Source organism: Monomorium pharaonis, chromosome 10 (genome assembly GCF_013373865.1).
Source record: "Monomorium pharaonis isolate MP-MQ-018 chromosome 10, ASM1337386v2, whole genome shotgun sequence".
Lineage (NCBI taxonomy): Eukaryota > Metazoa > Arthropoda > Insecta > Hymenoptera > Formicidae > Monomorium > Monomorium pharaonis.
In genome coordinates this window covers 3,689,856-3,713,763 of record NC_050476.1, presented here as the reverse complement: position 1 = coordinate 3,713,763, position 23,908 = coordinate 3,689,856, and the positions used below count along the sequence as shown (strand labels likewise).

At 40.7% G+C, this 23,908-nt stretch overlaps 1 protein-coding gene across 3 annotated transcripts; it reads left to right on the top strand.

Moving 5' to 3' along the window:
• The first annotated feature begins 1,151 nt into the window (after positions 1–1,151).
• On the top strand, positions 1,152–22,551 carry LOC105833948 (monocarboxylate transporter 12). 3 transcript variants are annotated; one of them, XM_012676071.2, is made up of 11 exons: positions 1,152–1,282; positions 15,626–15,929; positions 16,334–16,477; positions 16,559–16,764; positions 16,901–17,129; positions 17,417–17,853; positions 17,977–18,214; positions 18,439–18,614; positions 18,698–18,920; positions 19,021–19,268; positions 19,386–19,535. In XM_012676071.2, exons 1-11 carry the CDS (start codon positions 1,184–1,186, stop codon positions 19,533–19,535), a joined length of 2,454 nt encoding a protein of 817 aa, XP_012531525.1. In that variant the 5' UTR covers positions 1,152–1,183. The 3 variants fall into 3 exon arrangements, with proteins under 3 accessions (XP_012531525.1, XP_012531524.3, XP_012531526.1); XM_012676070.3 differs by lacking the exon at positions 1,152–1,282 and adding an exon at positions 3,169–3,651 and having other exon boundaries at positions 19,386–22,551; XM_012676072.3 differs by lacking the exon at positions 1,152–1,282 and adding an exon at positions 11,851–12,312.
• Positions 22,552–23,908: the final 1,357 nt, after the last annotated feature.

Sequence of the window (23,908 nt, the reverse complement as noted above, 5' to 3'; positions counted from 1 at the left end):
GGGCGCCGCGGCGCTACCCAACCGCGGCGGGGCCTGCTGGCGAGAGGAAACTTCTTCTCACCGGCGAGGAGGACCTCCGTCGTCTCTCTTTTCGGCTTTCCTCTTTTTTTTTTTAACCTCCGCGTGTCGGCCCAAGTCGGCGAGTCACCACCGGCCTTTTCGCCCCGCGCGCGCGAGTTCTTCTTTCCGCCTCGCAGTGCAGCCTGGAGCCGGCCGGTAGGTGTGTGCGACACGTCGTGATCGTGGTCGTGGTCGTCGTCGTCGGGACGTCGGTACCAGCGCTCTTCTTGGTAGCGCTCCGGAAAGTGGGCGCGATCGATCGCCGTGGAATCCCGACACCGCGGAAGGCGGACGCACCGGTGAACCAGTGACCTAAGGGGCCTGCAAAGTTTCTCTCGCGAGAGAATATCGCACGGATATTGGTGGGGCTGCCGTGCAACGTGAGCGAAGAGTTCTCGGCGAAAACTTTCAAGAATCCACGAAGAATTTGCAAGGGATCTGTGCGGCGGCAACGATAAAACCGTTTCTCATTGTTTGCCCGAGGAGGACCGAAAGTTCCGGCGATCGTAGGAAGACGATTGGTGGTCATATGTTTCACCCTGTCGTCGAAGTCGGCGCGGGCCAGTCGAGATACCGAGGCCGACCCGGCTCGATGTCACGTCAGGTGTCACCCTCGAGCGTCGCCGTGCAAATAGTGACGGGTAGGTGGTGGCCGGCGTCCATGAGCGGAGGAACAAGATCGCTTGGGAAGACCTGCTGCTGCCGCCGTCGTCGGATTTGCAAGCGCTAAGCTCTTAAACGCCAAAATCGTCCGCGCGGGAGACCATCTCTCTCTTTCTCTCTCTCTCTCTCTCTCTCTTTATCAAAAATCTCGTGGAAAAGAGAAGGGAGATAACGCAAGCGCGCGTGACGCACGTTTCGATCGTCTTCGCACGATCGATTCTCTCTCGATCGCCCCTTGCGAGGCAAATGGACGTAGACGTGGCCGAGGAGGCTGACTTCCCTGCCAGGCCGACGCCGATGGGGGCATCGTAAGCCGCCGGTGGGAGGGCTGCGCCGACCCGGATTATTGTTTCGATCACCCGAGGAATCGGTCGGTCGATCGGTTTCGACGGCACGTCGAGGCGGAAGCCCGGGCCCCCTCCCCCCCCCGTCCCCCGTCTCTTGTGCGGAAGGCGCTGAAATGGGCCCCGCCACCAGCCACGAGCAGATCGCAGAGCAGATCCCCGACGACTGCGGCCTGCAGATACATCCGAAGCCGATGATCGTGGCGAACAACATCGTAAGTTTCGTTTCGTACTTCTCTTTTCCCCCCATTTTTCGTTACTTTCTACTTTCAAAGCCATCTGGATTCATCTGGAAGGAATTACAAACTAAGGAGTAAACGTTGGAATGTTTTTTGCACTTTTAGGAAAATTTTTTTTCGAGACTCGATAAAAATATATGAATGCAATCAATGTGCGATTAATTTGGTAAAACTATTCTATTTGCAACTGTTATATTGGCAAAATTCGATAACCGAAAACTGCAAAGATGTGATATAGGTTAGATAGAAAGAGTATATTTGAGAATCTAAAAGCATACCCATTAAAAATGTTTGCCTTCATCAATAAGTATGATCCTGTTTAAATTCGTAAATATATAAAAACTAAAACGACGTTATATCGAGTGTCCCTGGCTATATAAAATTGACAAAGAGTCTATTTCTTTTCTAGCCTTATTTTATTTTAACGTAATCCCAAAATTAACGCAGCCTGATCGATTACTTGTTGTAAATTTGGTTTTTTTCTTAGTCTTAAATTTGCCTTGTATATAAATTAGATAAAAGATTTAGATAATGTCTTTACCTGTTATTTTATTTTATAAAAAATTTAATTTCTCAAGTTTCAGAGTATGTTTTTAACAATGCTTTTTTCACAAATCTATTATTTATAATGTTGATCGTTAAAATACGAATTAAATCTCAAAAAAAGTACGAATATTCTATGCATAAATAATATTCACGTTTCTTGCGTTTCATTAATCGTCAACGACGGTGGAAATCACATCTGATTTCTGCAAACACGTTGTAGTGTCGCATTAAGATATCGTTATCGCGGTTATAACGTGTTACTTATCACGTTAGTAAAACGCTGCTATTAAATGTAATTAAAATAATAAAAAAAAATAAATTAAATTTCCAATAAATGAATAATATATGGTAATTTCTCGTGGAGAATCATAATGAAGAATATTCGCGATTATTTACTCTCTTAATTCTCAATTAATCACTGAGGAGGAGACTTATGTCGTTGCCCCGAAACTAATATATCCCATCGCTCTTCGCTAATTTAGTACAAGCTAATTCGTGTCTTACGGTATTCTGAAATTTGGCACATTTCAACAGCATTGCGACAAGATCGGAATCGATATCGGATATGGAAAACAGCATTATACATACATACAGGACATTCGGTTTCTCTCTTTCTATGCATTATTCTCCCAATGACAGGTTTCTCGGCCGATTTTCAATCGATTTTACACAAAAAAATGTAGCTGGATGTCACTGTCTATATTTAGACATCTTATCTTTCAATGCTAAATGTCTTTGTAACCGAAGAAGCCTCACGTCGATTTCGCCTCGGTCAAAGAATCCGCGAATAAAGTTTCCCGACATCCTCGACGCACCCATCCATCATATACATACATTGTACTTTTTACAAGTCAAGTCATTAGAGGCAAGCGTACTTTAGGCCCGATTACCACAACCGTTTGCACGTGGTAACCGGATAATCTCGCACGTCGTAATCGTCCGCGAAGGAGAAAGACAGAGGAGGGAGAAGGAGATTCTTGCTCGGAAAATCGATTTTGACTACGCGTGGTCTCGCGGACTCGCCAAAGAAATTATATCGTGTAGAACTTTGTACTCGTCGCCGACGATGGCTCAACCGCTTTGTTCATAAATGCGGACCGGTGAATAACGCGCTGCTGATCGTATTTAGAGTTTAGAGGAGCGACAGGGCGAAAGAGTGAAGGAGGACGAAACAGAGCGAGCGAGAGAGAGAGAAAGAGAGAGAGAGAAAAGTGAGAGAGAGGAGACAGACGAATGACTGAGATCGCGGATGCAGTGCAGAGGACGGGACGGGACGCAGGGAAGCGCGGAAAGCACCGGGTATACGTGTCGGAGCAAAACGCGACGACGCGATGATGACGACGACGACGATGACGGGGATCGAGACGGGGATCGGGACGGGGACGGGGACGGGGATGGAGACGGGGACGAGAGACGCGGCGCGAGAGATGCGAAGTTTCCGAGGAGAATGGTGGGGAATCGGATGGACGTGCACTGCGTGTCCGCGCCGATTAAGTCGGCCGGTGGTTGAGTGGAACGCGAGGCACAAAGCGCATTTTCTATCGTTCGCGCGCGTGTCGCGTTTCGCGTTTGCGTTTCGCGCCGAGTGTCGGGCTCCTCCGAACGGACGCCTCATCCTCGTTCTCTCGCACGCCGTGTGTCAGGTGTGCAGCCCTGCCGCGGCAGCACCGCGTCTTCTCGTTCGCGCCTTCCCGCCGTCGCGCCGCCGTCAACTCGCGCACCGCGCGAGGGTGCATTCGCCTCCAGCCGTGAGGGCAGACTCGCCACCCTCGCACGCAACAATGTCACCTAAAAATAAGGTAAGTGTTTAACGGCCAACGCGGGGGCTTTGGGGGCTATCGATGGGTTTTAACGTCGCTCCGAAGGCAATCATATCCTTGAACAATATTATGTAATCCGTTATACATCAATAACGTTAGTCGCTTAATATATGAAATAATCGTAGATATTACTTTCAAGTGATATTACATAATCTTGGGCACAAGTATGAATAATGTATTGCACAATTACAATGGGATCATTATTCTTAGAGAAATTAGGCGTTAAAAATGACATCATTATGATTTCATTGCGTTTCCGTCATTATTATATTCAAATAATGCGGTCGCTCTCATGAAGACATCAAAATCCAAATTCGATTACGCGAAATTGTAAAAGCTTTCAATTCTGATAATTAAAATAAGCATTGAAATATTAATGATACAATAAAAAATAGTATAAATATTTTTTATTTCTATTTCTATATTTTTTAAAGAAACATGTCCCATATCGAGCATACGATTTATTTGTATGTCGACGTGTAGCACCGTAGAGTACATTCAAAAAATAAATATTTTAAGTGCTACCCTATGCATGCGCTAGGAAATACAGGAGATTAAAAAAATTAAGATCTTAATTAGAAGTAAACTCTTCATTAAAGATATCAAATAATATAAAAATGTTGTTCTTTGTTTTCGGATGGTATGAATCCGTCCTGATACCTACACGGAGAGAATTTTCTCTTAAAAATTACCTTGAAAATCGTGGTAATTGTGAGACAACGTAAACCTTGAAGAATTTTACCATACTTTTAATAAAATTTACTAAAATTTACTAAAATTTTATTAAAATTTTAATAAATTTTGTTAAAAGTATAGTAAATTAAAATTCTTCAAGGTTTACGTTGTCCTACAATTACCACGATTTTCAGAGTAATTTTTAAGAGAAAATTCTGTCCGTGTAGCGTATCCTATAGGTACGCTAGGATCGCAGTCTTCTTGCCATAACGGCATAACACGCGCCCAAGATCTTAGTCAAACAAAAAATAGATTTTGTTTGCTATCATCGTCACTACGAGAAAGTGCGCAAGATGCAAAAATGTACGATAAGGTACAACATTGACTAAAATATTTGAAGTCATATTTTTATATAAAATATAGCTTTATAGCGCGATACTTGGTGTGTTAATATATAACTTTCGACTTCACGCATGTAATATTGGCAATATTAATAATATGAATACATATATAGTGCTAAACATAGGTACATATTTTTAAGAGTATGGCCTAGATCTCCAGATAAATTAGGAGCTTCTTTATTATATGGATTTTTAAATATATTTTATATTCATTTTTGTGTTAACAATGTTAATTAATATTAGAATTGCTTAAAAATATCATCTACGATAATGCAAATAAATAGCGATAACTCCGCATACTAAATATGTAAAGTTTCGAACTTCGAAAGTTAAATTATATTCATTAACATTTTTTAATTATTATTATCATTATTGTTAATGTACGAGTCAAAGTCTTGATATTTAATTTCTTTTCTTTCGTTGAAGGATATGTCGGGTTTCGTGAAGATATCGCACGTGGTCGACGTGTTCTCGAGTGATCTCGCGCCTCCGCAGCGTTAGCAGGAATTCGAATCGAACCGATAGCGAAGCGACGGCATATGATTACTTTGTGGGCGTAATTTTTCAACTTTCTGCTTCTTTCTCCCACGAAATTCCGCTGTAATTGACACGCGCCGCATCAATGGAGACAGCAAATAATTAATGCCACGGCCGCGAATCGTTTTTCTGTCGGCGCACGGAATTCTATTTCCTATATGTATGTCCCTGATGTTCAAAAAGATACGTATATTATCGGCAGTTTATCAGGAAAAACTTCCAGAAGGCCATCATTCACGATTCCGTAATAGTTCACTTACTTATTAATATATTCAAATATTACGAGCGAATAAATTTCAAATTAAGTTTCTTCGCCGTTAATTTAACGTTACACTCGTTTATATTTGTAATCATATTGTTTTACGGCGACTCAACATTTCGCTACGTGATTCATTCGTCGTTAATACATTCACCGAACAGATATGCATTTCCAGACGATTTACGCACTGCTGCTAATGGACGGGTAAGACAAATTACGCGCACAATGAACGTAGTAACCAACGAAGGAAAGTCAATTACGTGTAAAAAAATTGATGCTCGCGATTTGAATATATAAGACAATTTTCCCCTGGCTCATTGAATATGTTGGGATCATTGAATTTTCTGAGTTGAAAAAAATGTTAAACACGATAATCCTATTTGACATTCTATTACTTCAGTTTAATGTTTCCTAAAATCAAGCAAGCTCTCTAGAAAAGAGAGACACGTGATTCGCGCCTGAATGGCCTTTAAAAAAATTGCCGGTATTTCGATGTGGCGTATGTAATTTGCACGATTCACGCCATATTTTTCACGCTCCTGTCTTTTTAGCGTTTATTTCTCAATCGATTTTTTCAAGGTAAATGGCAAAAATGATGCGCAACATGACCGAGCAGTCGCGAAATGCGTGAGTGAAAGTGGGTTGTAGACTGTTTGACGAGCAAATTGATAATGTCACATCACGGCACTGACAAAACATGATATTATATCCCGGATACGCTGCATCGTTTCCGCGAGCACGTTTCTCTCTTTCTCTCTCATGTAACTTCTGAAATATATTAAATATATCTACCAATAATCCTTCATTAAAAAGCTTCAACTAAAAAATTAGAAAAACTTGAGAAACCGTCATAATTTTCCGAGACGAAAATGACTTCCATCGCAAGATGGTTTATAGCGCACTCGTGATTCGAAAGAGATCAAGATCTACTTTCCTGTGTGTGAGAACCTCCCCTTATCTTTTGAGTGTTTATTGAACCCGTTATCGTCCTTTTATCGATGTCGAACACGCCTCGGATCCGCGGCTGTCCAACATATATTAAATCGCATTTCTGTCGCAGATTATTTTTCGTCGATTAAATTCTCTATCGCATCAATAACGTCACGAACGATGTATTCCTAATTAAAAGAGGATATCTGCGATAAATCAGTAAAGTTATCATTATTTGTGCGTAAAAAGTAGTACTTTGTACATAAAGAAATATTTCCGTATCAAATTTGTGTTCTACTTTACCTGTTTGTATTCTGATTACACTTAATTTGAATTTGCGTTAAACATTTTTCTCTTTTACGCCTGATAAATTTTTGCATTACAATACAGTCGCACGTTTCCGCGATGACCACGCTCGCGGACGTCTGAGAATGTAGCGCGGAAGTGCTTGGACTTCGCTATCAACAGGCGGTAGCACAAACCAGTAAGGTTGGACTAATTAGAGCGCATGCACATACAATGCTAGACGTGACTCATCGCACTCAGCGTCCGAGAACGTTGCTCTCCCTTTGAGCCGCGTTTATCGCGATTCCAAATTGCAAATTAATACGCGCAAGCGACGACGATCGGCTCTCGCTCGATCAAATGGGATTTCGCGGCGGAAATTATCTGAGACATACCTCGACGAATATATATATATATACCTGGTCGAGCTTTTGTTTATCATTCGCGACGACCACTTCAATTTTTATCGGCCTTACGTGCGTTCCGAGCAAATTACTAGGCTGATAAACAGCGCGTAAACGAGCGACTTCGCAACTGTTTTGTCGGAATCGTCTATCTCCTTTGCGAAATATTTGAGTCCCGTCGTGCAAACACACACGATTATCACGATCTATCCCGAGATTATATTCCTCGTACGCGGAATAATGTCGAGACTCCATTTAATTGCCCATCTCTACATCGTACTCGCATAACTTAAATATTTTCTTATATAAAGAGAAATTTATATGAACTGGTATTCATATTTAATCTGTTGAATAAATTAAATATTTATATTTGAGTACGTTAAATAAATTAAACGGAAACATTTTTATCTTATAAAAAAAATTTCCAAGTAGTTAATACATTTTTATTTTGGACAAAAAGATTTTAGGAAGTTGAGACTTGTAGAAACGAAGAAATTAATTCTCTACGACATAATTTGTAAATTTATAAAAATACATTTTTGTTTTTCTGACGCTTCACATTAACTTTATAAATTTAAGATTACAGAGTATTATAATTAATCCTCTACAAATCTAACATAATCTTCACTTCTACACGAGATTATAAAAAATCCTTATGTGCATACGCCCGTCAATAACACGTCAATAAATTTTCCCAGATTTCAATCGAGCATTGTCCCGTGTGAATACCGTAACGCGAAGACACGCCCGTTTTATTTGGTTCGCGCTGCGCGTTCGCAAACCGCCGCGCTACTCCGCCAGGAAACTTTTCCGCGGAGATGAGAAGCAGATGGTGTTTTCATGCGTCCGTGCCTTCGGCTCTAATTGTCGCTGGTTATTATCTAATTAATTCATAAGCGTCATCAGAGCCGCGCGAGCATTGCGCCGCGCGGTCGCGCAGTGTTTCGCGTGACCGGAGCTCGCGGCCGCGTTCGGGTTAACTTTTGACATTGTCCCAGGATTATTTCGCTCGTATACGAGGCTCGCGCCGACAGACGAACGTTCTCTCTCGTCGTGAACCTCGTTACGAAAGGCAGGCAGCAGCCCAATTAAGCGAGCTTGTTGTGTCACGATATACGGCGCGATGGCCGATTCGGCGGACCAGTGGCGTCTCGATCATTTCGTCGTAAGTTCCATCTCTCGATCGAAGATCTCACAATTAAACGGGTGGCCTTAAGGCTTTGTTCTAACCGCGCGAGACTTTCCATTCGCCGCCGTTCTCCAGCCTTTCAATTCCTAGGATCGTGAGTCTCATTTAACAGAGATTTGAAATAATAATACTTTAAGAGTACTAAACTGAGACCGTTTCGTAAAACAAAGTGCTGGTTCCGTTCGAGTTTCAAACGTCCGTTTATTTTGTTTGAGTATACCTTAAGCCCTTTCTAATTGGAAGCTCGTAATTTAATGCCTGTTGTTATTGCACATGACAGTGTACCGTGATAAATTGTAATGAATCACCCATTGGCCGGAGCGAAAATAAATGCGTCAAACATTCCTTTAAAATTAAATCCATGAGATTCATTTGAATTAAAGTTGCTATTTTCCACGTCACAAACAGATCTATTTCTAAGATCGCTGCTGGGGGACAGCGTTTTTATATGGCAATCGAAGATCCAGAATTCTGACGCGCGAGACAATTTAATTTTCTAAAAGGTCATTTAAATTGCGTGACATGTTACGGCAAAGCGAACGATTGTATCTCGATGCAAAAATTATCTATGTTACAAAAGAGAAGATATTATTCAGCATGTATGATATATGAATGCATGTTTTTTCTGAGTTCCAGGAGTTTGGTGAACAAACTATGAATTACATAAAAGTTATTAGAGATCGCAAAATATATTCCGCTCTTAATATACAAGGAACTTCGCGAATATACTATAACAAGACTTATAGCAAAATAAAGCAAGTAGTAGTTTTAAAAATATGAGAGTTTAAAGTAAATTAATCAGAGATTACATTTAGATGGTCACGATTACTAATACTATCACACGCACAACTTATAAGCTACTTAAATGTAGTTTGTGATTGGTTTGTGATCAGCTTTAAACTTTTATGTCTCATAAAACTATCCTTCGAAATAAAAATTTACAAATAGCTACATATATTAATTTTTAATTACTCATCATTTTTCAAGTACTTTCTTCCTAGTATTTTGATTCACGAATTAATCTATGCGCGTATCAACATGCAATTTCTTTTAATATATAAAAACAGTACGCATTGGAACATAAAAAATTACTTTATACATACATAAACTATGAGATTTAAAATATTAAAATAAATTGTTAAAGTTACAACTATCCTTATACTATTTTTTATTTACACGAATGGTAAAAACATTGATGGGTCAAATTTCTATCTAAGGAAAAGAGATGCATAAAAAAAGTTAACATAAAAAGATTTGTCCTGTTCTGAGAACTATGGGAACGGCGCGGCGTTTCGCGAGATAAACGCGAGTTAGGGACGTTTGCATCTTCGAGACGGAGTAAAACGTCTCCCTCTCTCGATGATCGGCGCGAATGACGCGCGCTGGAAAAAACGGCGTCCCTTGACGCTGCTGGAGCGGACGTGCCACGCAATTCCGTTCGAGGTTCGAGTGGGGATGCACGCGCGCGTGTACGAGAATGCAGCGTGCACATCGGCGACAGCATGTAGGTGAGCCTCGCGCAGTGAGCAGAGCCTCGACGAGGTTCTCGCAACCCCGAGGCAAAACGCGAGCGAGCGAACGAATCCGATTCCGCTCGAAATCGACGCGAGTGCAGACTCCGTTCGCCTCGGCCGCAAAATGTCAATTTGAATGTGTGATTTCCGCGGGGTCGTGCGAAACTATGCCCTAGACTATGCTCAACAATTCACGGAAGCGCGAGGTTCACTCTGAACTCCTCGACTACTCCGCTCCAAGAATTTAATTGACCGCGATTTTTTGCCGCTCGCGAACGTCGCGAACAATCTCGCAGTTCGACGGGGAGGAGAGTCTCTTGATTTAGGAGAGCGTTATTACGCACGACGCGCGCGGAGAAGGACGAGGCCGCGCTTTGTTCGCGGAAGTTCGACGAGCTTCGAGAGAATCGCCGTACGCGGCGTGTTCTCGAGTATAAATAGAATTTGCCGTGCTACGCCGCGCGGATATCCTCGATATAGTGCCACACTCCGGACGTTCGTGACTGCGCGCAAACTGTCAGTGTCGAGGAAGCTCGGGACATATCGCCCGAAAAGGGGAGAGAAGGGAGATCGGTGAATTATATCCGGCATTGTGTCCACGAGATCGACTTGGGAGGAGTACTCTCGATCGAGGCTCCGGGAAGAGGATGTGTCAGGATCGCGCGGAAGTACAGACGGCGTTGATTCCGTCTTGAATTGCACGCGACAACATCAGTGCACGAATACGTCATTTTCCTGCGAAATGACAGGAGCGTGAGTCTCACGGTTTCTTCACGCTGACCGGCTCCCTTCCGCGAAGGTGCGTACTTCGAAGCTTACTTCAGGGAACGCTGTGTCGCATAAACTTCCATCCAACCGACCATTTTGTCCAGAGCCGCTGAGGAAGCCGCGACGCAATTCGTCGATACGTCGAACATCGCGGGGATCTCGCGCGGAACTGCTCGAGAACGGGGCGAGCGTATCCGTCTCCTCTTCTTTTTTTCTTAAGCCCGCTACTCCGGGGCGAACACGTGCCGAGTACCTTTCGCACGTACGTGCGAATCGATAGCCATGACGAAGTCGCCGCGACGAGAGGGACGAGCGGATTGATCCCGGTGACGCGCGGGGTTCGGTAACCCGGGCCGCTCGGACAGAAGCAGCGTACTATATCCATACGTGAGAAAACGCGACAAAACGCAAGGGGGGTCGCAAGCAAGCGTGCACCGTGCGCACACGCATCTTTTGTCCGCGGCGCACGTGAATCACTTGGCACGTGCGCACACGTTGATTGAAGCTTCTCCTCGGCGGGTCGCCGAGAAAGCTGCGTGTTGTTTTTCTCAGACGAATTAAGGCGACCAGCTGCGAAAAATATCTTCACGACAACAGTCATCAAGCTAAGTTTACTCTAATTTACTTAATCAAATAATTTCGGAGAAGAAATGGAATGATGAAAAATAAAATTTCAAGGCGCAGAGTTGGATACACTGAGAAGATCGGGACGTCTCTTCAATTTCGATGATGAGAAAAGAACAACTTTTAAGATGTCGAACAAAGGATCATAATAATCGAAACGAAAGGCAAAGAGAAGTTTGAAGGTGCATCTGGAGAGTTGCCCGACGGAAAATCGGGAGAAATTCGCTCGGGCTCGGCGATTGGACGAAATTAATCAAGGAGTGGACTTTCGTGGAGAAAGGAAGAGAGAGAGAGAGAGAGAGAGAGAGAGAGAGAGAGAGAGAGAGAGAGAAGAGGCAACATCGCGAAAACTGCTGTGTCCGCGCATCGGAGGCACCGTTCCCGCATGCAGGGCGCTCTCCTCGGATCGGAAAGGAGATCGGGGAGAGAGATCCCTCTCCCACTTTCCGACACTTCTGCATCGACGGCGGGTTGCCGGGTACCGGCGTGCTGCGCGCGATGGCAGTGCGCTAAGTGAATGAGAGTGCGAACGACGACGCGAGCGCACCAGCCAGCCAGCCAGCCAGCACCACACAGTGCAGGTCGGAGTCGACATGGCAGCGGATTACGACGAGTGATCCGGCCACGAGATCGTGGATCGCGGCGGGCCGGGAAGAGTAAGAGAGCCGTGGACAGACTGAGACAGAGAAGGAGGAAGAGCTACGAGAGGAAAACCGCGGGCGCGCGATAGACGGAACAGTAGTGTGCTCCGGCGGGATCATAAAGGCTCGCGCTCCACGCGGCTGCGAGGAGAGCGGGCGTCGCGCGTCGCGTCGCGTCGCCTCGCCTCGCGTTTGCGAGCGCGCTCGAAAATAGAACGCGGTTGCGAACGGCCGCGAACGCGAGCGAGCGGTCGTAAAAGAGAAGAGGTGCGGCGACAGGGGAGAAGCAAGAGAAAAGAGTGTGAGAAAGAGAGAGACGAGAGTGACTGACGGTTTAAGGCGGTCGTAGAATGTCGCGAGTGTCGCTCAACAAGTCGCAGTACGGCTCGCGTCGCGTCCGCAAAATTAGCTCGGTACGGTTTGTATACGATACTTTATAAAGAGGATCATGTGTGAGATGCATGGCCATGGTCAATGCACGCGGTGTGCTCGGTTCAGTGCGAATCCGCTTCCTTCCTTCCTTCCTGCTTTCTTGGACGTCTGCCTGCTTGCCTGCCTCGTCTGACTCTGTCTGTTCTCTAAGTCCTATCTGATCCGTTTGAAACAGTGATCACGTTTCACGTTTTTCTACCTAAGTGACCCTCCTATTGACCTTTGTATTGTCGAATATAACGGTCAGAGTGTCGCGTCTGACCGAGGAAAGGTTTAAAAGACCAGAAGGGGATTGTCTACTTCGGGATTAGATCCCTTTAAAGGTGCCCCATTGATTCCTATTCGCGCTGCTTCAAAACAGACGAGGAACAGATGGAACGCCAGGTCTTATTTGTATACAATGGAATAGAGAAAGAATTCCCACGGTATGAGTTTCCCACTCCACCGTTGGTGACCGTCTTATCGATTTTCGTGCAATCTAGCCGGTAATTCGCAGAGCGGTTTGCACACCCAACCTCTCAGCCGGGACACAATGATCGCTATTTACGTCGTCAGCAATCACCGCGGCGACAATCGCGCGTTTTGCGTGGCACGCTCTTCTCGCGAGCAATGTGGGAAGGCGACACACGTGACTCAGCCTTGACAATCGGGGCCGGTTGATCGGCGGGAGAGAACAGAGGACCGGCCCCGATGATTGCACACGCGTTTCGTGTACGTACGTCTCATTACGACGATGCGTAATCGCACACGTATGTACACGTGTGCGTGTGTTAAACGACGACGACGACGACGACGACGACGACGACGACGAGCAACAAGGTCGTACGAGTCGCGAGGTGAAGCGCGGATTCCCCCGGAGAGAGAGAGAAAGAGAGCGAGAGAGCTTCGCCTCGCTCGTCGTCGGGTGGCGCGGATCGGAATGACAGCGCGCGCGATCAGCTGATCAGCTGTGTTGGCCTTCCTTTCGGCCGAGACCAACTCGCGCGCGCCGCATTTAAATTCGTCTTCGCGGTCGCGATGCGCGAGGTCGTTGATCCAAATTCATTAATGTTTTGAGGGTTCTGTGCCTCCCGGTGAGACGCGGAGACAAAGTCGCGGCAATCATTTCAGACAAGGGAATGAAAAATTTGCGCGAAACGCTCCGCGAACGAACTTTTATTGATAGCATACAAAAATGAAACTAAAGTTGCACGAAATTCATACAAAATTGCAATTAATGAATTATTCAACGTCACTTTTTAAAATGAAATTGCATATTTTTTTTACGTAATATAATTCCTCTAACTGTTTTATATATAAAAGTAATTATTAAGGGAGAGCTATCAAAAAATTAATAGTTTGCTAGATATTTTATTTTTTTCTTTTTATACTTATTCTAATATATTTCGACATAAAATATAACATCTCGTAAACTATTAATTATAATATCTAAAGTGATACTTAATATTTTTATTTCGTTATAAAGCATAGAATTATGAACGGATGAATAAATCGCCTGACACCGCTCAATAACCACTAAAACTTCCGTTTATCCCCTTTGATTGCTGAAGTAATTAATAACATTCGAGCGTTTTGCTTTCATTGATTCTCGTAGCTCAATAATCTTGTATAATTAGGTATCGTAGGAATAGCGTTACGAACGCTAAACGTTGATTAGTCGCATCGCGTGGGCGCAGCTCGATATTTCCCCTTCTCGATGATTACGGTATTAATATCTCGGTATTAATAAGCTGTTTTTTTTTTCACGAAAGCCCAACGCTTTTATGCGATCGCGTGTAGTTACCAGATTAAATGCCGGATTAATGAAAATAACATTAACTGAATAAACCAATATCTTTCATGAAAACATCAATAGCTACAAATCAATAATAAAGAAATTTTCTTGATAAAAATTCGAATAAAATTACCGTAATTTATATTATTATTATTTTCATATACTTCTGAATAAAATTTCAAACACAGAGAACTGTTTTACGCTGTTAGACTGAGATTTTTCATCGTAGGTGAAGAAATAAATTAAAGAAATTCTTCTCTATAATTTGAATGATCATGTCTCGTATAACGAGCTAATGATATACCGGCTAATTGCATCTCCGCGAAACGCGGCTTGGATCGCAAACAACCGTTCCTTTATCGACTCGATCTTGGCGTTGCATTCTACACAAGCGACGTGTATCACCTTGGCCAGATGTAGCCTTAAAGACTGATTAAGTCACAGTTAGCTATTTAATATCTGTGCTAGCGTTTGCGTTGTGAGATCATCTCAATGCGTGCGATACGCGCTCTATTCTCTCCCCACGTCACACACCGCGCGATTAGCGAAATCGCTGAGCCGTGGCGTACGGTTTTGCATACGCGCGAGTTCTCCGATTTCCCCTGCTGTTGCTTGCGTGTGTGAAAATCCGATTTGTTTCTGGTACTTTCGACGTTATTTCTTTCGCACATATCCGATATGCGTTTGTAAGAAAAGAAAATAATTAATTAAAAAATAATGAATATAAGTCATAATGTATCAAGTCTTTTACACATAAAAATTGATTTTTACCGTTGATAATAAATTTCTATCGGAAAATACACAAATTTATTATACTTCGATAGTGCTGTGATTTTTTAAGATGTTGATAATATTAGTACTTTTTTCAATATATCGAAAAAATGTCATATTCGCCCATAATTTATTTGATAAGAGGACTAGTAGTGGCTATATTTTGTAAATTAACGAGTTAGAGAAATGAGTACTTATTTATGCACTAACACGAAAGGAAGAATTTTTCTTAGAGCATTCAAGGTGAACAACGGCGAGTTTCATTCAAGGCAAATGCAACGCGTACGACGCGAAGTATAGCGTGGTTCTTAATTATATGCATTTACTGGTTTTTCTGTGGAACTATTAAAAGGATACGCGGTCGAAGTATACGCTGTCATGTAATTATTCATAAATTCTTAATTGTCGCAGCGTAAAAAATTCGAGTCGCGATGCGTAAATAGGAGTTGTAAATTTCATCATAATTTCCCATATTTTAGTATATTATATATTCAAGGTATGCATTTATAATATGAAACTTACGACATGAGGATAAAAAATAGGCATTTAAAGTTAGAAATACCTTTTCTCTTAAACATTTTCCTCTAACGCTTCCCTCCCGATATGAGAATTATCCTAATGAATAAAACATCTCTTGAGGGAATTTAACGAAGACGTACTCATTTGTAATGCATATGTTCCTACTTTTAATGCACATTGTTTATAGAAAATAACATCAGTTTCATCATCGCGCTACGTCTTTCTTTCAGACGGAGAGCGAATACTCAGTGGAAGAACAATCTAGATTAACAGGAAACGATGGACCAGGTGGCGATGAAGCTTCACCGGACGACGAAGGAGGTTCGCTCTGCGAGTACCACGACATACCACCACCGCCGGACGGTGGATATGGCTGGGTGGTGGTATTCGCATCCTTTATGTGTAATATGATAGTGGACGGCATCGCCTACACGTTTGGCGTCTTTCTGGGAGAATTCGTTAAGTATTTTGGGGAAGGAAAGGGCAAGACCGCCTGGGTTGGTTCGCTGCTCTCTGGAATGTACCTCAGCGCTGGTAAGATTCATGCACGTGAAGTGCCTTTAATATTTCGCTGAACTTTAAAGTATAGTAATACGCTATGATCACCGGAAAATATTGCAATGACATTTTCTAATAAGGAAACTAATTTTTCATTAGCAAAAATGAATTACATACTGGCAGAAAATTTCATAGCGGAATAAGAAACGTGAAATCTTATCTTTTGGTCGAAATTCTCAAGTACACTTTATCTTAATGAAAGAAGATTAGATTACGGCCTTGTTATAATGGCTTTCAATAAAATTTATATTAAATGTGATCATTAAAACAATACAATAGTTAACGAAATATTCCTAAAATAACTCCAAATATGATAACGTATTATTTTATGCCTATATATGTACATGTGCATATCATGTGTTAATTTCTCCTCGTCGTAGGCCCCGTTGTCAGTGCTTTAACGAATAAATATGGCTGTAGAGCAGTATGTATGGCAGGAAGTTTCTTAGGCGCCGCCGCGTTTGTACTTTCGACGTTTTCAAGCAGTGTAAATATGCTTATGATGACTTACGGTATTATGGGAGGTGCGTAAACGTTTCACTTCGATCGGCGTTTTTTTTTTTTCGTACTTTGTTCATCACTCGTCTCTACAAATGTTCTTTTAGGGATTGGATTCGGTTTGATATATCTACCCGCAGTAGTTTGTGTAGGCTATTATTTTGAAACCAAGAGATCCCTAGCCACCGGCATCGCTGTGTGCGGATCGGGATTCGGTACATTCGCGTTCGCGCCTCTCGCAACCATGTTGCTGGAGACGTACAGCTGGAAGGGAGCAAATTTAATCCTGGCTGGCCTCATCTTAAATTGCGCAGTAAGTAAACAGTGTGAAATCACTCACTCGCTGCTCCTCGCTGCTTTGATTGTGCAGGGGTAACGCAAAGCTTTAGATTAATCGGGATGGCATCCTCGTATATCTGATAAAAAAAATTCTAATAGATGATTTTTAGGTATTTGGTGCCATGATGAGACCACTGGAATATCCGAAAGCTTCCTCCGTTAAGCCGTTGCTGCAAAGAATGGCTGAGGAGAAGAGATTTCAAATGGAACGTGGTAGTATCGGTGGCTCGTATTTTATGGTGCAGCTACCGGACGGATCCATGGAAAAGAGAATGAAAATGCCCATTAATGTTGATCCCGGTGTTCATTCCAGCTTTAATTTAGATCAATTAGCGTCTGGTAAGACTCTGACGATCAAGTGTAATTGTTTATGATAATTGTGAAAGTGGAGTAAGTTGCAAATATATCAGAAAATTGAATTGACCATACTTTTCATCTTAATAATGTTACTAAGCATTCTCTTAAAGCGAAGTAAATATACTTTAATTAATTTGGAAATCTGTAAATTACTGAAAAATGTTTTTCAATGCGCGGAAGCTTAATCGTTTCAAAATCAAATTACGTTACGTGTTATTTCCACGGGCGATTAAATATCCGTAATATTAAAAGAGCTCCTTTAATATCAGTTCCGACAGTACCAACCCTTCCCACCATATCCGAAGTGAAGGTGCAGGAGCACTCCTCTAGTGGACATACTAGTGATAGCGGCAGTATGGACTTAAAGAATATTTCCAACAAGATCAAAAGCAAGAAAAGTATCGATGAAACCAAAGACACGAAGGACGCGGAGAAGCCCGAGAATGAGTTTAATAAGACGATAATCCCCAGGAATGCGTCGCAGCCTGCTTTCACGACTCACGTTCAAGGTTTGCCTAAAAACGGCTCCGTGCCATTTTTCGACAGAATCCGTAAAACAAGTACCAGCGAACGCTACAAGCCTAGCCTTAGTGCAATAAAGAATTCTAGGACAACGCTTAATTCCAACGGAGATGTTAGAAAGAGCTTGCATCTGAGACTTTCCGCGAGCAGCATGTTGGGATCGCGAAATAATAATGCTGAGGATGTAAGTTACACATTTTCCAAATTGATCTCAGATTGTCTTCTTATTATTCTCTCCCTAAACAAATCAATCGCATAAATATTTTTCTAATAATCTAATAACGTTGCATGCATCTATCTGTTTTAGGATGGTGAGAGTATAACTTTTACTACCAGTAAAGTTAGTATGGCGGAGAAACCAAAGGAGAAACCAATGATGGTCCGTCCCTTGTCGAGAAAGGATATTTTCTATAGTGGTAGCGTAGTCAATTTACCAGAATACCAAAGCCAGAAATCCCTCGCCAATTACCGCCAGAGTGTTATGTCCATCCCAAAATCAGTACGTGGCGACTTGAAAGACATCGATATTGAAAAAGCGCAACAACGTATGTATATTGTTTTCTCATAAACCAATTTTTACCAACGTAGATTAACTTTAATCTCGATTTATCTTATTATCTTATTCTAATTCACGAAAGATTAAAAAGAAAGATAAAGAGTAAGTTAAACTGAGATTAAAGTTAATCTACGTTTGTAGAAACGGGCATACAAATATATTTAATAATAATATTAAAGCTCAGAAAAAATAACATCAATTTTAATTTTTTAGAACCTTTGTGTCCTTGCTTAGTATTGCCCGACTCGTTTAAGGAAGCTTTAGCGACGATGATGGATATGTCTTTATTAAAAGATCCTGTTTTCCTTCTAATTGGTATTAGCAACGTGTTTGGTATGGCTGGATTGTATGTTCCTTTTGTATATCTGGTGGATGCCGCGGTCTTAGATGTATGTTATTAATTAATCTTTATTATTGGATTATATAATATCATCAATTACATAAATTTATCAATGTTATTTCTTTCTTTAAGGGAATTGAAAGCAACTCTGCGTCATTCTTATTATCTATTATCGGAATAACGAACACCATCGGTCGTGTGGCTTGTGGATACGTCGCTGACTTTCCGCAAGTTGATTCCTTATTGTTAAACAATATTTGCTTAATTATATCTACAATTGCAGTAGCCGCCACGCCATTTTGCCATACTTATGCCGCTTATATCATTATGAGCATATTTTTTGGGATAGCAATATGTAAGTATTTTAATTATTGAACTATTATTTTAACTAGAAATTACTAAGTATAAAAATAATATTTTGAACATTTTTAATATCTTTATAATTTCAATTTTAGCTGGATATATCTCATTAACATCGATCATCTTGGTGGATCTCTTGGGTTTAGACAAGTTAACGAATGCTTTCGGCCTTTTAATTCTATTCAGAGGAGCTGCCGCTATAGTTGGCTCACCCTTAGCGGGAGCTGTTTATGATGCGACGCAAAGTTATAGTATCCCGTTTTTCATGGCAGGGTTTTTCTTCCTTGTAAGCACTGTTACTAGTTTCATGGCCCCTGCTATGAAACGGTGTACCACACCGCAGGTGAGGCTATAAGTTAAATCACTTTCTGTTGTGTGTTATTTAATTACATCACTGGTAATGGAAACGGTATTTTTTTACGAGTGTCACGTAATTACAAAATTATTCTACTTGTTGCAGACTCAACCTGTGATATTAGATACATTGACTCCAATCGACGAAGATATTGAAGAAGAGAATGAAGAGGATATACCAGAGATAATAGAAACCGCGCCGTCACCCTTAGAGCCACCCGAGAAGGAGATCAAGCAAATAGAGTCTGTTTTATAAGTACTTCTGATCTTTTGTAAATGGATTATAAAATTGCCTTCACTCCGAGCCACACTGTGATAGGGCTGCTACTTTTGAAGTCTTAAAAAGGTACTTCTTTGTTACACGTTTAATCGATAAAGCACAAATTAGTGGCATACCTGATGGAATTTTTATCGTACTTACAGTTAGACTTATACCATTGTATGTTTTGTCATGTTTTTTTTTATCAGAGCGACTAAAATATCGTTTGATACACGCGCAAAAATGCCATCAGGTACAGATACTTATTGTTAGTTGCCTATATGTAATAGTGAATGATAGATAGAACGTTTAACCTAATCAGTATCGATCAAGCAGTATATACATTAAAGAAAAAAAAAATTAAACTAAAAAAAATGCTCTTGCACGTGCATATCGAGTAATCTTATATAAAATATTAATTTGTATTGTAGAAATACTATATAATTCGACAATTATATGGTATGCAAGCATACAAGGATCGGTCAAGGTATCGCTGATTGGACGCTCGTTTTAATGACGCTTAACAATGTATAGATGAATACTAACCAACTTATCTACACACTTCACTTTGTTAACTGTATTTCGCGAAAAATCGTGTACACAAAACAACGACGTTTTTTTCCGATCAACGTATGATTGACCATCCTTGATCGAGAAGATCCCACCAATGACCTATCATGTTAGTTAAATCTATTTTTGGCCGCATCCAAAGATACAACTCGAATTATATTCATGATTCAGAGAGATATTTTCTTGCATACTTGCGACAAATGTGTATATATATATATATACACACATACATACATATAAGTGAAAGAAAGAATGTGAATTATTAATTTTGCATGCGACAAATATATCGCTGTTGCGCAAGATAAACTGTAAATAATTTATAGAAAGTTACCTTACACATATATATGTATGTATATACGTGTATATATACATATATATATGTGTGTGTGTGTGTGTGTGTGTGTGTAATGAATTCTAGAATTAAGCTAATAAGCTTTAGAATTAAGCTAAGAATAAAGCTCATAATTATGAAATTATGAGTTCCCTGTACGCTGGAGTCTCGCTGAGACCTCGCGCAATTAATGTATTCATTAAAGGATTATTAACGCATTGTTAGATAGAACTTAATTAATATATTAATTATCCGAAACAGAGAATTCTTATTGATGTGTAAAAAAACGCGTCTCGTCTGCTACAGCTAGTTCGTATCAGAGAATTTATAAGCGTTTAGTTGATGGAACTGACTGTGTCGTGCAGGATAGGTACTTAGGAAGCATGTTAATACGAAATTAATTTCGGGCCGACGGAGATGACCCGCACGATGTCAAGATGTGATTTGCGATTTTGTGTGTGTGTGTGTGTGTGTGTGTGTGGGGTGTGTGTGTGCGCGCGTGTGTGTTACATGTAAGTAATTACATGGCGGTCATTATAGGATCGATGTAATTAGAATTTGCGAGAAGGAATATACGCCTACAGACGTACACGCAACAAAAAAATGCATTACTATATGCATATTATATGCATCATTAAATATGTAAATTTATATGTAACAATTTAGACCGAGGAGCTCATTGTAAATCGTGTTGAATGGCAAATGCACGCGTTATATCGCGTAAATTGTACATAGGACATTGTAACGATTACGATTGACTAATTATTATCGCGCGCGGTCGATGGTAAAGAAAAATAAAAAAAGGATTAAGAAGGAGAAGGATAGGAATTGTTGCTATGTCGATAATGAAAAACCAACAGTGCTATTACACTATTCGTCACCGCTGCTCTGCTATTGCTAACTCTTACCACCTATCACGATTACAATTATTATTGTAGTACAATTTACGTGAACGCACGTTACTTACGTTTCGTTTTACAATCGTGTAGGGAGGAAGAAGGAGAAAAAGAGAAAGAAGAATAAACTGTGCATATGTTTTCGTGGTCTCAATCAAACATGACTGTGGCATATGTGTATACGCATGTACGGCCACCTGCATACGAAATACGCGCGGAGAGTTACACTATATATTATTAGATTATATAAATAGCGTAGATCTGCGCGCGTAACATTTTGCACGCGCACATTCGATATGTAGGCGGAACGAACATTACGTGCGTTAGATGTACAGTAGCATGTGTGTGCAACGTGCGCTCGATGTGCGTGCACACACGCTCATACGCAGAGAAATACTGTGGCGACGCAATCGGGAGGATATGTACTTATCACTGAATATCGATATTATTAAATATTATTATTAGATATCGATATTTTGAATTAAATCGGTAATTTTAGAGAGAACGTTACTCCAAAATCTTTATTTCTCGCGGTATAAGAAAGATACTGAAGAGAATTGAAAGGGCGCTTCTTATATTACTAGATCGTACTGGCGGCTGAAACGACGACTATTTTATACTTGAATGCATGCCTGTATAACGTGCTACGTACAGTGAATATAGATTTTTGACATTTTTGGAGTAAAACTTTTTCTAAAATTTCTCGATTCGATTAAGAGACCAATGAAGAAATCGAAATTTATGTAAACGTATGATTTCATCATTGTGTTACAATTGCGTTGATTTTCAAGCACCGCACTCTGAAAGCTGACTTCGAACACCACATTGAAATTTAATAGATGCGACGAACTCAATCACCCGTTGGATTTTTATTTTCATTTAGGATTAAGAAAATACACTGACGCGTGACTCTGTATGGAAAAGATCGACTTATAATTATCGGGTTCCGAGTACGATCTCAACCATAAACTATTTTCCGAGTCAAAAAGCCAGAGATCTAGGGCTGTATAAGTCTGAGAATCTAGGGCTATATTAAGCCTAAGCCCGGTGGCACAGCACTGAAGGACTGGGACATCTTAATAGGAGTCAGAGAAATTCATTAAATTTAGAAATCTAGAGACTGATAAAGTCCCATCCGCTTCCATTATTACTATTCCTATTCCTATTACTACGCTAATAACATTAAAAGAAATTGCAAAGCCTTACCAAAAAAAAAGAAATTTTTTACATCTTCATATTATATAAAAAAATCAATGCTATGGTTGCTTAAAAACTTACATTATTTCTTCTATCAACATAAAAGAAAAAATGAAAGGTTTTTGAGTAGAAAGTTAATTTTCGCTGCAATATACAAAAAGATATAAGAGATTTCTTGTAATATTTGTAAGACTTCGCAATTTTCCTTAATTCTTTATTTAAAAAAACATAAGTGATAAGAAAATATAACAAAAGATTTTTAAGTAGATAAAGCATTGATTTTTATGAAAAATTTTGAAAACTTTTTATCTATAGAGAGCCGCGATAAATTTTAATTAAGCTTATGAGACGCTACAGGGTATCCTTTAAAGGATTACGCTTTTCGGAATTTTTAACGAAAAGGTATTTTTTCGTTGAATCCTAAATGTGGTGTTCTAAAGTCAAATGAGAGCGTAGCACTGTCAATAGATAAACCGCTCACGCGTAAAAACGTAATATCGTCACGGCTACTAATTAGTTGATTTTACGGGTGCCGTTCACGCGCAATAATATACGCGATCGAGCGAAATAATTTATCGAAATGTTTGTCTATTCGCGACAATGCCGGCCCGCGATACACATATTGCCGCTACTGCCGCACTATTCTCTCCGCATGCGAGCGTAAACATGGAGACGCGCACGCTCTACTCCGTGCATATGTTAAACATATGATATGGTACAAAAGAGGACAAATGTATTAGGTGACGTTTATTGAAAATTGAAGAAAAAATTATGAATTTTTATTACTAAAAAAAATTGCGTTGGCTCGTTTATTCCTTACATATGTATCCTGCATATCCAGAGCACCAAAGAAAAAGGAGTTATTAATGCGCCCACCTCGACTTTCTCAAATCAAGTTTCGTGATCCTAACATGAGATACCAGCGTTATTTTATTGCATATATAGATAGGTCGGAAGTAAATTAGCGATAAATAATTGTATCAATTTACATATATATCTATTGCGTCATATATGTCGCTGCAATTCTTGCGAAATCGCCGAATAAGCATTACAATTTGCCACTGCACATTTACCAGGAATTATGAAATCAAAATGACTTATCAAAAGAGCAAATCTGTTTTCTCTTTTATCAAATTTATTTTTATACTTCTTAGCAGCTATAATTCTTAGCAGCGTATGTTCAAACAAATTATTTCCGCGCGTTTCATAATATGCTCTATTACATGCTGGAAAATTTTTTTTTGTTTAACGAATCAATTTTAATCAGACAAAGCTATTTTATCTTTGATCACGAATTTTCATCAACTGTAAAAAGCGATTTTCAAAATTAAATTATACGATTATACATTCATTAATTTAAATAAAAAGCACATAGG